General features: G+C 42.5%; 2 protein-coding genes across 5 annotated transcripts in view; one reads left to right on the top strand and one right to left on the bottom strand.

Moving 5' to 3' along the window:
• The window catches only part of LYRM7 (LYR motif containing 7), a 48,879-nt gene extending 46,799 nt beyond the window's left edge, over window positions 1-2,080 (bottom strand). For 2 of the 4 annotated variants that reach the window (XR_010840220.1, XR_010840221.1), the window contains exon 1: window positions 1,784-1,955. Coding sequence is in view for 2 of the 4 variants with exons in the window: in XM_059061835.2 (XP_058917818.1) it covers window positions 1,784-1,801 (18 nt within the window). In the remaining 2 variants the exon portion in view is untranslated. Of the gene's footprint in view, window positions 1-1,783 lie in introns of all 4 variants that reach the window. The other 2 variants (XM_059061835.2, XM_067031540.1) reach the window with 2 other exon arrangements.
• Window positions 2,081-6,401: 4,321 nt separating this feature from the next.
• HINT1 (histidine triad nucleotide binding protein 1) lies at window positions 6,402-11,267 on the top strand. Its single transcript, XM_059061838.2, has 3 exons — window positions 6,402-6,727; window positions 9,150-9,254; window positions 10,947-11,267. Exons 1-3 carry the CDS (start codon window positions 6,617-6,619, stop codon window positions 11,109-11,111), a joined length of 381 nt encoding a protein of 126 aa, XP_058917821.1. The 5' UTR covers window positions 6,402-6,616; the 3' UTR covers window positions 11,112-11,267.
• The last annotated feature ends 3,175 nt before the right edge of the window (window positions 11,268-14,442 follow it).

Below are 14,442 nucleotides of genomic sequence, written 5' to 3'. Positions count from 1 at the left end.
CAAGAGGCACACAAAAAGCTGCCCAATATCACTAATTATTAGAGAAATGCAAATCAAAACTACAATGAGGTATCACCTCACCCCAGTTCGAATGGGCATCATCAGAAAATCTACAAACAACAAATGCTGGAGAGGGTGTGAAGAAAAGGAAACTGTCGTGCACTGTTGGTGGGAATGTAAATTGATACAGCCACTATGGAGGACAGTATGGAGGTTCCTTAAAAAATGAAAAATAGAACTACCATACGACCCAGCAATCCCACTACTGGGCATATACTCAGAGAAAACCACAATTCAAAAAGACACATGCACCCCAGTTTTCATTCCAGCACTATTTACAATAGCCAGGACATGGAAGCAACCTAATTGTCCACTGACAGATGAATGTATAAAGAAGATGTGGTACATATATACAATGGAATATTACTCAACTGTAAAAAGGAACAAAATTGGGTCATTTGTAGAGACAGAGATGGACCTAGAGACTGTCTTACAGAGTGAAGTAAGTCAGAAAGAGGAAAACAAATATCGTATATTAACACATATATGTGGAATCTAGAAAAATGGTACAGATGAACCAGTTTAGAAATAGAGACACAGATGTAGAGAACAAACGTATGGACACCAAGGGGGGAAAGCAGGGGGTGGGGGGGATGAACTGAGAGATTGCGATTGACATGTATACACTAATATGTATAAAATAGATAACCAAAAAGAACCTGCTGTATATTAAAAAAAAAAAAACACTGTATTTTCAATTCAAAGCACTTACTACACTTGTAATTAAGTACTTGTTTAAACTCTCCCTACCTTCCAGATTTCTTTACGAAGTTACTGTTGCTTCCACTATGCCTAGACAGTATAGGTTAAATGCTGGCTGTTAGGTGCTACTAATAACTATTATGGACCCTCAGGAAGTTTTTTGAATGAATAACCGTTTACAATTCTGTTTCTCTTGGTCCTGTGACATATATTCAAATGTACTAAAAACAGAGTTCAGTAGTACACAAGGCACTCTTGGTGCCTCCCTGTTATTGACCAACCATCATAAGCACTGCTTTTCCTTACTATACTATAGCAGGCCGTTTCCCCTTTTCCATATCTCAACCAGTGACAGGGACTGGTCTCAACCGGCCATGCTAATAATACTTAAAGTTAGGGATGGCTGGTCCCAGAGAATTGTACACTGGCCAGGAATGCGCATCAGTTTGACAAGAAATGAATCCGACACCAGGCCCTCGGGGATGTGACCCCCGACCCCGGCGGGGCCATCACTTCCCAAGCTCGTTCAGAGCACTCAGGAATCACAGGTTTCTGCTCTAAGTGCTACTTTTGGCAAACGGTTTTGCCGGGAATCGGTTTCCTTGGTTCCTAGACGTTCTGGTTATCTGACGAAACCTTTCACCTCATAGGATGGTTTCAGCGCAGGACTGACTTTGGTGTCTCGTACAATTCCCAAGAATGTGAAATGGGCCCCTCACACAAACGCTCGGTGTGGAGATGGCAAGGGGGCAGAACTCAAGTCGCCGGCATGCATCACGGACAAACATTCCGTACCCAGTAGACGAAGAAGCAGGACCACCTGTGTCGCCCTCTCTCCTCCGTACCTGCACAAACCTTCAACTGCCCTGCAGGGTCGGTCACCGGCTCCTCAGCTGTAAAGGCCACAAACTCCGTGGAGCGTCCTGAACCCCAGCTACAGAGATTCCAGACTACGTTCGCAAGGCCGCGCTCTTACTCACCCCGCCGGCATCACACCCAACCCCGCCCCGGACCCAGTCACCTTGGCCGCCTGACTCATGGCTCTCCTCACAGTTGTGGCTACTTCTTCAGCGGTCGAGCCGCCCCGCCTCTCTGCAACCAGTCACCGCCTGGTGTGGACTGTCCAACACCCCGTAGCCACGTTCTTAACGAGCCGCAACCAATCACCACGCAGCATCTCCTTCGTAGCCCCGCCCCCCGTGGAGGGACAGGCGAGAGGTGTTTGCTAAGCCGGTACCCTCTGGGAAAACCGCGAGGAGCGGCCGAGCTCAATTACAGCCGAGAGGGGAACGGAAATCACCTGGACGCCATGTTAGTTAGGGGCAGCGGCACTTCCGGCTATTTCTGAGGCAACCGCCGGTGGCGGAGCGTGGATTGACACTTAGTTGATGGCTTCGGCACCTTTATGTACTTACCTCCTGTTTGGGGGTTGGGGTTATCTATTAAGGAACCATTATTTTAACGTTTCCGGGTTGCAAATGTGTCCTTGCAAACGTGCATAAATAAGAGCCAAGCCCTAACAACTATAGTAGGCGTTGACTGGAACGCTGACTCTCAAAAGCGCTATTGGTACATTACCCCCTTTCATTCCTCTGGAAGGTGAGGTTGAGTTACTTGCTCAAGTCCACACGATTAGCAAATGGAGGTCTGGAATACAAATGCCTATGATTAACCTGAAAGCTCGGTCTTACCCTCTACTCATCCTGCCTACTCAACTCGCCCTACTCCTTGGTTTTGCTGGTCAAGAGGTTGGAAACAGTTTATTAGCAGCATCATGATCATAAACAATCATAAAGCATTTAAGTACATTTAACTTATGACCTTGCAAGCATCAAGAAAAAAATCTCAACCTTGCTCCCACTGCATAATCATTGTTTGTCTTCCCTACCCACCCCCCAGGTTAACTTTTAGGTAAAATTGACTTTTTATTAGGAATGAAAGATTTAAACCAATGGATATCCAAGACCCTTTTCCTTCTCTGTGATTTATGTCATTTTAAAGAATATTGCAAGTCATCATGAGAATAGCAAGATAATAGTCGACTTGTTAAAAATTAAAATGCATTGGATTTGCAAAAGAGTGTTTAACATAAGCAATTAAACCAAATATAATGGATACTGTCTTTTATCCAGGAAACAATAAATTAGATGATCTTGTGACATTGTATAGTATTGCCTTCTGATTGCTAATGAATGATTCAAAGATGTCAATTTTCATTTTCAGTTTAGAATCACAGCCCAATTTCATGAACATTCATAATTTATTTTTATAATTTCTGGCTAACTAGGGTCCTGTACTCAGTTAACTAAAGCCACTTATCTGCCAATATTTGAAAGTATAGTTTCCATAGTGCCCAAAAATCAATTCAGTCCTGAAGCTTCTCTTCTCTTAGGTAAATCTGTATGGTTCCTTGAGCTGTTCCATAAAAGAGGAGACTATTATGGTTGTTCTGGGAATATGTCTTGGTTTGTTGGCATCTCAAAGTGTGGGACCCAGAACTGAACAGGAAATTCCTACATGTTCATCATGTAAGGTCATGGAGTATGTGGTAGGCAGACTAATGGCTTCCAAAACATGTCCCTATTTAAATCCTAGGAATTTTTGAATATATTATTACCATTTATGACAAAAGGGGCTTTGCAGATGTGATTAAATTAAGGATTTTAAGATGGGAAGATTATCCTGGGTTGTCTGATGGGCCCAATGTAAACACAGGATCTTTTTTTTAAGATTTATTTATATTTAATTTTGGCTGCGTCGGGTCTTAGTTGTGGCACCCGGGGTCTTCATTGAGGCATGCGGGATCTTTCGTTACAGCACACGGGCTTCTCTCTAGTTATGGCGTGCGGTTTTCCTCTTCTCTAGTTGTGGCATGCAGGCTCCAGGGCAGGTGGGCTCTGTAGTCGTGGCACACAGAATCCAGAACAAGTGGGCTCTCTAGTTGAGGCACTTGAGCTCAGTAGTTGTGGCATGCTGGCGTAGCTGCCCCACGGCATGTGGGATCCTAGTTCCCTGATCAGGGATTGAACCTGCATCCCCTGCATTGGAAGGCAGATTCTTTACCACTGGACCACCAGGGAAGTCCCAACACAAGGCTCTTTATAAGTGGAAGAAGGAAGCAGAGTCAGGGAGAGGTTTGCAGATGCTCTTCTGTGGTCTTTGAAGATGGAGGAAGGGCCAGAAGCCCAGGAACACAGGTGGCCTCTAGAAGACAGAAAAGGCAAGGGAACCATTCTCCCCTAGAGCCTTTAGAAGGAATGCAGCCCTGCTGACACCATGATTTTAGCCCAGCGAAACCCAATTTGGACTTCTGACTTCCAGAATGTCATCTGCTTGTGGCCCCTTCCATCTTCTAAGTCAACAGTGGAGCATCTTCAACCTTTGAATCTCACCCCTGCTCCCATCATCATATCTCCTTGTCTGAGTCTCACTCTCCCGTATCCCTCTTTCATTTAAAGGGGTCCATGTGATTACACTGGGACCACCTGGATAATTGAGGAATCTCCCCACCTGAAGACCCTTAACTTAATCACATCTGCACATCCCCTTTACCATGTAAAGTAACATATTCACAGGCTCCAGGGATTAGGACATGGAAATCTTCTGCCTATCATATCCACTTTGGATGAAGCTGGTCAATAAGGATGAAATGGAAGGAAATGAAGTAGGAGAAGCAGCCATGGGCCTGATCACTTAAGAGCTTATAAGCCAAGTTTAGGATTTTATATTTAATTCTATGATGAAATTCCTTACCATCAGGAGAGTGACATCACGATTTATATTTTATAAAAATCATCTAGGCTACTGTATAGCAAATGGACTATAGTAGAAGCAGATAGGCAAACTAGGAGTCTCTTGAAGCACTTCAGGCAAGATATAACAGAGACTTGGATTAGGGTGATGGAGTAGAGGAGGTGAGAAGTGATTGGATTCATATGTGTTGAAAATCCACAAAAAAGAGTTGATGATTGCAAGGCTTTTGGCTTGTGCAATTTGGTGAATGGTATCATAGTAGATGTAAAATGCTGCAGGAAGAGGTTTTTAGATTGTTTGTTGTGAGGGAGTAAAAAAAAATTTGAAGTGCCTGGTAGACATCCTACTGAAGGTGGTGAGTAGGCAGAAATATGTATCATACACCAATCTGGAATTAAGGGGTCGGGAGATAAATACTGGAGTCATTAGTCTGTAGATACCAAAGCCTATTAGTGAAAGATGACCATATTATTTACTACCCAACCCAGTATATATTCAGTTTTTAATTTTGACAAATTCAGTCTTACAGAAAAGTTGCAAGAATGATAGATAGAATTTGCAAATACCTTTCACTCAGTTTCCCCTACTGTTAACATTTTACTACAGTTGCTTTATCCTTTTTTGGGGGGGGGAATCTCTTTACTGTTTGAAAGTGAGTTGAAGACACAATACTGCTATACTCCTAAATACTTCAGTAGGTTTTTTTTCCTACAAAAAAGACATTCTCTTACATCAGTGGTTCTCAAAGTGTAGTTTCCAGGCTAGCAGCAACTGCATCACCTGGAAACTGTTAGAAACCTAAATTATAAGGCCCCACCCCAGATCAACAGATTTTGATAATTTTGCTGTATGTATGTGGGGAAATTAACAAGACTTTCAAAACTATTTCCTAATTTCTATGCATTATTTAGATTTTACCAATTGTCTCAGGAATGTCTTTAATACCAAAAGTACCAAATGGGACACTTTTGTGATTAAAGGGGACCACTATCAATAATTTTGCCAAGGCAAAGTGGTAAAGGTATAATTTTTTCATAATAAGGACACTTGGAGATTAAGTGTTAGCTAGAGAAGAGGGCGAAGAATGGAATGCACTGAAAGGCCTGGAACAGAAGGCTCACTATGAAGGAGAAATAGCATCCAGAGAGGTAGGAGCGTGAAGGCTTTTGCTGAAAAGAGGGCATGGTCAACAGTGGCAAATGTTGCCAAGGGGTCAAGTATAATGAGAACTGGAATTGCCTACAGGATTTTGTAAGTGGAGGTCCTTAGTGGCCTTGACAAGAGGCAAATGGTTTCAAAAAGAAAGATAAAGTGGGCACAATATATAGAAAACTCTTTTAAAAAGGAGCAAAGACATGGAGGGGTATGTGGGGTTAGGAAAGGTGTTCTTTAAAGATGGAGCATCTTACATTATGCTGATTAATGCTGGGAATAATTCTTTGCAGAACAGTCTAGGGAGGTTTACAAACTACTGATGCCTGGGTCTCTCATCCCCAGAGAGTGATTTAACTGACCTGGGGTGTGGCCAAGTTCCCGGGGACTTTTTACATGCTCCCCAAGTGATTTTAACGTGCAGTCAAGATTGCGAACCACTGCTAGAGTGAGGGGAAAAAAAAGGATGCAGGAGGGCTTACTTGCTGGAGCTAAGACCTATGTAGCTGACAAATGAAGTTATCATGGGGTCTCTGCCAGCAAAAAAGGCCAGTACTGCTTAGGTTATCAAATCTTTTCAGTTACAGTATCCGATTTTTCCTACAAGCGTCCATAAGTTAAGCAAAGGGCTTACTGCAGTAACACCGCTCCCCGAGAGACAAGAAAGGAAGAAAAACGACCTTGGTGCGGAACCCTCGGGCCTCCAATCAGGAACCGCCCTCCGGTTTAGTCGCGCCCAGCGATTCCCCTAGAGCTGCCGCGCGCCCGCAGCAGCGCGCCCGCAGCAGCCCAGCGCACGTCGCCAGTGCGCACGCGCAAGAGCTGCCGCGGCAAGAGAGCAGCGGTCCCCCAGCAGGCTTGGCCGCCAGCTCCCGCCCTCTGCCAGCTCCCACGGCTCCTCCCTCCTCCCGACCTTCTCCCCGGCCAGCCGCGCGGGAGGGAGGCCGAGATGGCAGATGAGATCGCTAAGGCTCAGGCCGCCCGGCCTGGTGGCGACACGATCTTCGGGAAGATCATTCGCAAGGAAATCCCAGCCAAAATCATTTATGAGGATGACCAGGTAGGCACCGGGCGCCGCCTCGCTCGTGGGCTGAGACGGGGCAGCCGCCTGTGGACACGCGGGTTTCCCGGGGTGGGAAGGGAAGGGAAGGGAAGAGTCGGGGTGGGGGTGCGCCGCGGAGAAGGGAAGGCAGCGGGCCGCCTCGCACGGCCTCCGCTGCGGGCCCGCAGCCAGCGGGCTGGGCCGCGGCCGCTCCGAGGCGGCCGGCCGGCGCGTGCCTGCGCTCCGGTTACGCGTTATCAACCCGGAGCGCTGGCCAGGCCGCCGGGCGCCCGCGGGCCCGCGCTGCGGGGTCTGGGTGCTTGTTGTGGGCGCGCCGGGTCCTCGGCGTGAGCGCCCGACTGCCTCGGACCTCTCCTGTGTCAGGAATCTGACAATCTCGCCCGCGCTCTGCCTGACAGGCAGAAACCCGATCGCACCCTGACTCGGGCTCAATCTCCGCGATCTCCCGCGCACAGCCGGCCTGCCCGGGAGCTCCCGGGCGCCTCTCCCCTCCGCCTTGCGCTAGAGGGCCGGGGGCGAACGGCCTGGGGGCGGCACAGACGCGCTGGGCCTGGGCGAGGGCCGCTAGCCAACGACACCCGGAGCCACCCCCGCCGCCCATTCTCGGGCCTAGGACTCCTGAGATGAGAGTGGGTCTGCATCTGGGATTTGCTTTCCTTTGGCCCCTCCCGGGAAGAATGGTTCCTTTTATATTTTACAGGAAGCAATTTTATGCCAAGGGATTAAGAATGTCGTTTTTGTTGACTTCACTCTAGGTGAAACTGTTTTAGAAAGGCCGAGTTCATTTGACTTCGAGACATCTTGTATAAAATACTTAGTGGGCGGTTATATTTATGGATCTCACATAAAGCTGGACAGGTTGGCTAATTTAGATACAAGGTTTGTGAACTTTAATAAATTAGCTTTATGAAATATGGAATATAAGGAAACATTTTGTGCTACTAGTAGCGTTCTTAGATTCAGAACACCTAAGATTTAATTCCTCGAGGTGAATTTATTTAAATATCTTTATTTGTCCCTTAGGGGAGTTTTGTTGTAGGTAATGTGAATTTCTTTAAAAATATTTTAAGTTTCTTTTAATAAATGATCGTTGAAATACTTTTGAGCCATCAAAGTTCCAAGGTGTAACAGCATGAAGCAATCTAAATGATACAGCATTTTTGTACAGAGTACCAAGTAGAATAACTCCTGAGACAGTTAAGCTGGGATAAGTTCTATTAAACAGCTTCCACCTTCAGTAGAGAACAAGAGATTCAAAACCATTCAAGTGGTATGTAATTTGTCTAAATGTTACTTATGCTGTTCATTTCTAAGTTGGAAGAAATCGGTGTTGGTCAAATATCAGCAAATTTCTCATTACAAAAGTGATCACCGCCATAAAGGAAGAAAACCAAATTGCACAACCGGGACTCCGGACCTAGGGAAGGTCGCGATGTGAATCAAAAGATTTCCTTTAAGTGGCGCTGGGAAAGTTGGATAGCTGCATATAAATCAATTAAGTTAGAACACACCCTCACACCATGCACAAAAATAAACTCAAAATGGCTTAAATGTTTATGTTTAAAGACTTAAACATAAGACATGACACCATAAAACTAGAAGAGAACACAGGCAAAACATTCTCTGACATAAATTGTACCAATGTTTTCTTAGGTCAGTCTCCCAAGGCAATAGAAATAAAAGCAAAAATAAACAAATGGGACCTAATCAAACTTACAGGCTTCAGGCTTTTGCACAGCAAAGGAAACGATAAAAAAAAAAAAAAAAAAAAAACCGAAAAGACAACCTATGGAATGGGAGAAAATATTTGCAAATGATATGACCCACAAGGGCTTAATTTCCAAAATATACAAACAGCTCATACAACTCAACAACAAAAAAACAAACAACCCAATGAAAAAATAGGCAGAAGAGACATTTCTCCAAAGAAGACATACAGATGGCCACAGGCACATGAAAAGATGCTCAACATCACTAATTATTAGAGAAATGCAAGTCGAAACTACAATGAGGTACCACCTTACACCAGTCAGAATGGCCATCATCAAAAAGTCTACAAATAAATGCTGGAGAAGGTGTGGAGAAAAGGGAACCTCCAACACTGTTGGTGGGAATGAAAACTGGTGCAGCCACTATGGAGAACAGTATGGACGTGCCTCAGGAAACTAAAAACAGAGTTATCATATGATCCAGCAATCTCACTCCTGGGCATATACCCGGACAAAACTATAATTCAAAAAGATACCATTAGACTGTAAGTTCCATGAAAAGGACCAGAGGACCACATGTATTGTGTCCAATTCTGATTTCCTAGCATTTATTACAGTGTTTCCCATGGAGTTAGTGTGAAAGAATGATAAATTTAGGCTGTAAGATTATATATGAAAACCTTGATTTCCCTCCCTCCCCCTTATTCCAGTGTCTTGCTTTCCATGACGTTTCCCCTCAAGCACCAACACATTTTCTGGTGATACCCAAGAAACATATATCCCAGATTTCTGCAGCGGAAGATGATGATGAAAGTGTAAGTACATTTACTAACATCATTAATTTTCTTGCTTTTTAAATTGGGAGACTAAATTTTGACTTTAAAGTGATGTCACATTTTTATTTTCCTGAGGGCATTACTGAGGAAAATCAGAAAATCATCAGGGGTTCAATGCAATGTATAAGTAGTTTGATTTTTTAATGAGATATAATTGACATATAACATATTAGATTTAAGTATATAACATAATGATTTGATATATGTATATACTACAAAATGATCACAGTGGGACTTCCCTGGTGGTCCAGTGGGTAAGACTCTGCGCTCCCAATGCAGGGGGCCCAGGTTCAATCCCCAGTCAGGGAACTAGATCCCGCATGCCTCAACGAAGATCCTGAGTGCTGCAACCAAGACCTGGCGTAGCCAAATAAATAAATAAATTTTTTTTTGGACTTTAATTCCTTTATTCAAATGATCTCTAGGCTTAAGTTTACAAAACAAATTTCATCTTTAGACTTTCATTTCTCCCTGAGAATTTGATAAAGAGAAAAGATACATATTCACATTAGATGTAGTTCCATATTTTTAGAGTTTTTATTATTAGAGAACCTTACTATTTTCATTCAGTCTTATGTAGAACTTTTGGTATGCTATGTTGAGCAATGTAATTGGACATAGTTTGGCATGGAAAATAGGAAATTAATTTTCAACCTTTGAAATGGAGTATCTTTAGTGTTGACTGATTAGTGTATTTGCTTACCCATTTCCTAGCCTTCTGGGGTCAAAACTACACTCCCACCAACAATCCCAGAATGATGCCCCAAAGAAGTCATCACCACAAATTTTTAAACAAAAAAGGGTTCTAAGCAAGGATTAGTTGGTGATACTCATTTTTCCTTAAGTAAGAAATAGTGTTATCGTACAGAAGAGGGTTCATTGGCTCTTCTGTTAATGCCGTTAAAGAAAAATAATTATTTGATTTTGCTAGGAGGTACTGGCCTCAATTAAAATTTTTCCTGGTGCTCTTTGTAGTAGGTTATATAATTGTTCATAAATACTATTTTATTTAGGGGTACATTATATTTCTGACCTCACTGATGTTGGGCCTGGTCATATGACTTAACTTGGCCAGTGAGTACAAACAGAAGTGATACATGTCTTTTGAATAGAAACTTTAAGAGCTAGCACCCGATTTGCCATGTTCTCTCTTGGCCTCTGCCACTGTGATCATACAGAGACTGTTCCATCAGCATGGGTTTCAAAGTGAAAAAGATGTAGAATATACAGCCTGGTCAACTTGTGATGAAGATGTAGTAAATACAAGAAATGTATGTTTGTTGTAAACCAGATTTGGGGGTGGTTTGTTACCACAGCATAACCAGTTCTATCCCTACTGATACACTCTTCCATAACAAGCAAGCAAGGTATCTTGCCTTATTAAGAAAACTTAAATACCACTTGGAATATGATTTTAAAATTGTTTTAATTGAGCAGATTTTTGTCTCTAATTTGTTTATTGAAATTAGTAATTAATAAATACCTAATCTTACTGGGTTTTTAATTGTAGATTATATTATTTTAGGATTCAAAGTGTTTCCAAATATTTGCCCAAAGTCTGTTTCAGTTTGGCAGTTTTTTAATTTAATATTTCAACTTGGTAGTTTGTTACATGATGACAAGAAGTTGTAAATTACCATTGCTTAAGAAACTTTTTTTTTTTCTTTCCAGCTTCTTGGACATTTAATGATTGTTGGCAAGAAATGTGCTGCTGATCTGGGCCTGAAGAAGGGTTATCGAATGGTGGTGAATGAAGGTTCAGATGGGGGACAGTCTGTCTATCATGTTCATCTCCATGTTCTTGGAGGTCGGCAGATGAATTGGCCTCCTGGTTAATTGTGTTGTAGGGATCATTTTCCCTTCACTATGCAGTGATCAGGTCTGCAAGTTCCAATATGCAAAACAATAGTTTTTCTTGCCTGTGTATGGAAAGATTGCAGAAATAATTTTAAAAACCCGTACGTAATAAAAGACATTGTTGCATGGTCTGAATTCTGTATTTGACTTATTTTTAAAAACATATTTGTTAGAATGTTTGAAGGTGGAGTTCATAATTTGGGAGGCTTTTGGTTTTTCTCCCCATGGAAGACTCAGCATATGTACATGGCTATAATGGTGTGACTGATCTTTGAAGACAAATTTAAAAATTTCATAAATTAGCTTTAGCTTTGAAATATCCTTTTAGGGTAAAATATTAGTCCAGGAGAAGATTTTCTAATCCAATTCTCTTATTTTCTAAGAACAAAGGAGTATGTGATGTGATTGATCCAGAAAATGACAGTTGTGGGTCTAGCAAAAATGCTTTTTGTCCAGCTCATGTGTTTCTCCTGGACTACTGGGGTAGTGTGGAAGGGATGAAAGTAGATTTGTCACAGAATCTTTGATGACCATGTGAAGCCGTACAATGATGTTTCCTTGTTACCTAATGCTGTTTATTATAAAGACTTGAAAATATATTATTGAGAATTAACTCTCCAAACTGAAAACTCATTGTTGTGAATGTGTATGTGCACACTAGCAAAAATTTTTAAGTTATGCATGACTCTGGCTATGTAGAGTTGGAGGGAAATCTCAGGGTTTGAGTTCTTATGTAGGCTAACAACAAAACTTTTTATTTTTTGGTCTTGCCATGCACCCTAACCTTTCTAAGTTTGTGCAGGGCAAACAGGTTTGCTTCTTTGCTTTCCTTCATGTAGGCACTTTCCAGCTTCTAAAATTTATTTAATACTTCTTGCCTGCTTTGTCTCTTCTCTCATTCTCTTTGTGTTTATGGGTTCCTTCCATTTTTAATCCCTAAGACCATTTTAGTAGATTTTCACACATTTTATTGCAAATTGTTTTTCTTCTAAATTTTTAATTTTATTAGTGACTTAACAAATTTAGAGGGGGTGGATTAGGGAAATTGGCTGTATATGTCTTACAGATGAGTTTTTTCCAACTGTCATTTTTTTACTTTGTTTATGGTATTTAAAATATTTAGTTAATGTATCAATTTTTAATTTAGTTCATATTTTTAAGAGCCTTTCCCCCCTAGGAGGATTTATAAAAGAAATTATTCCCCTAATACTTTATGGCTTTACATATTTTTATGACTTTTTTATGAGGGAAGTTCTGGGGCAGGGGATGAGTTTTGGAGGGATTTGTGCTGCTGTAAAAAATGTAATAATGAGAGAAGCATTTGTATTATATATAAGAGGGTTGAGTCTAGTTTCCTTAGGCATATTAACTTTCCCATTGATTTCGTCAAACTAGTGCTAATAAATCAGGTAGATAACCGCTAAGTTGTCTTGCTGATTGTGTCCGACCTTTCTGCCTAAAATCATTCTGAGACTCAATTTTCAGTGTTGGGGGGTGGAGGTTGGGGGGGTGGGGTGGGGTGGGTTGTGTGTCCCACACAGCACCTGCTTATTCTCCAGATACCAGCTGGGCGTCCTACAGTTCAATTCAATTCTGACACTACCCAGAGATAACATCAGATTCCAAAGGTTAAGGGTTCAATCCTACACAACTGCCATCCCCCTATCCCTCCAACTTCAGATGCCATTCACAAGCTCAGGTTGTTAGCTGTACTTCTGACCAGCTGGCTGTAAAGCACACATTCTCAAGACTCTTCCTCGACTTCAATTGATTTGCTAGAGTGGCTCACAGGGCTGAAACATTTTTCTTACTAGATCAGTGATTTATTATAAAAGGATATAATTCAGAAGCAGCCAGATAAGAGATACATAGCACAAAGTATGGGGAAGGGCCAGGAGCTTCCATGCTTTCTTTCAGTGCACCACTCTCCCCAAATCTCCATGTATTCACCAACCTGGAATCTCTGAAAAATGTTCATTTGGGTTTTATGGAGGCTTCACTGCATAGGCACAGATTGATTAAATCATTGGCCATTGGAAATGAATTCAACTTCCAGCCCTTTTCCCCCTCCCTGAGGTTGCTGGGTGGGGCTGAAAGTTCCAATCAAGGGGTTGATTCCCTTAGGTTACTTAAGGGTGGTCCAAACGTCACCTCATTAAAATAACAAAAGATACCTTTATCCCTCTTATCACTTAGGATAATTACAAGGGTTTTAGGAGCTCTGTGCCAGAAAGGGAGATGAAGACCAAATATATATTTCTTACCATAAATCATAGTATCAAACTGCCTGAACAGTCTTGTGTCAGATATTCACCAAACCTCAGGTGGTAGCCAATTTCCAAGATAGCCCACAGACATCCTCTCCTAGCATCCACACCCTCGTGTAGTGGGTCACAAAGGGCTTGTGGCTTATATACCTTGTTCTCTTGGATTGCTCACTTTGGGGGAAGCCAGCTGCTATGGCCAAGGACACGCAGGCAGCCCAGTGGGAAAGCCTATGTTGGGAGGAACTGAGGCCTTCTGCCAGCATCCAGCGTTAACATGTCAGCTATGAATAAACCACCCTGGAAGTAGATCCTTCAGCTCCAGTCAAGCCTTCAGATGACTGCAACCTCATGAGAGACTCCAAGGCAGAACCACCCGAATAATCTCCCAAATCCCTACCCCACAGAAATTAAGAGATAACAAAGGATTGTTTTAAGCCACTAAATTTGGGGATAATTTGTTACATAGCAATAGATAACAAACATCCCCTTTTCCTTAGCATATAGCTAAACTACATTTCCCTGCATCCTTTCAGCTAAGTGGGGGCATGTGCCTGTAGTCTGGTCAGTGAGATGTGTGAGGAACTGATGTATGCCATTTCAAGCCCCAGAAAAATCTCCCATGCCATCTATCCCCCATGCTTTCTCTTTTCTTTTGTCTTGGCAAAATGCAGAAAGGATCCAGCAGAGGACAATGAGCTGTTTGATGGAAGGAGCTTGAATCCCTGAATGAATGGGGCAGAGTCCTCATTATTCCTGACCCACATCAGAATTTGTTAAGCAGAAACAGGAGGGAAGGGGGCAGGATACAACTTTTAAAAGAATGACATAGCCCGAGGACATGATATAAACTGATTAGAACCAACAGGTCCAAGAAGGCAGACAAGTCCACTAGACCTTAAGCCTCAGGATACGCTCATTGTAACACATCAGCAAGCTAAATGACACACTCACAGGTGCCATGACAGTTCCAAGGCTGATCATAAAGGTCAAAAAGTAGGTGCTGGCCTAATTTTTGGAAATCCCCACCCCTTCTCCAAAATAGC

This window comes from Kogia breviceps, chromosome 4, assembly GCF_026419965.1.
Source record: "Kogia breviceps isolate mKogBre1 chromosome 4, mKogBre1 haplotype 1, whole genome shotgun sequence".
In the NCBI taxonomy this organism is placed as follows: domain Eukaryota; kingdom Metazoa; phylum Chordata; class Mammalia; order Artiodactyla; family Physeteridae; genus Kogia; species Kogia breviceps.
Note: the sequence above shows the minus strand (reverse complement) of the source record. Positions and strands in the feature narration are given on the sequence as shown.

Bases quoted from the DNA above. Each gene is read 5' to 3' on its own strand.
- HINT1 (XM_059061838.2), top strand. From the start codon at position 6,617: ATGGCAGATGAGATCGCTAAGGCTCAGGCCGCCCGGCCTGGTGGCGAC. The intron at 6,728-9,149 runs GTAGGCACCGGG...CCCTTATTCCAG, and splicing joins TCATTTATGAGGATGACCAG to TGTCTTGCTTTCCATGACGT. The intron at 9,255-10,946 runs GTAAGTACATTT...TTTTCTTTCCAG, and splicing joins CGGAAGATGATGATGAAAGT to CTTCTTGGACATTTAATGAT.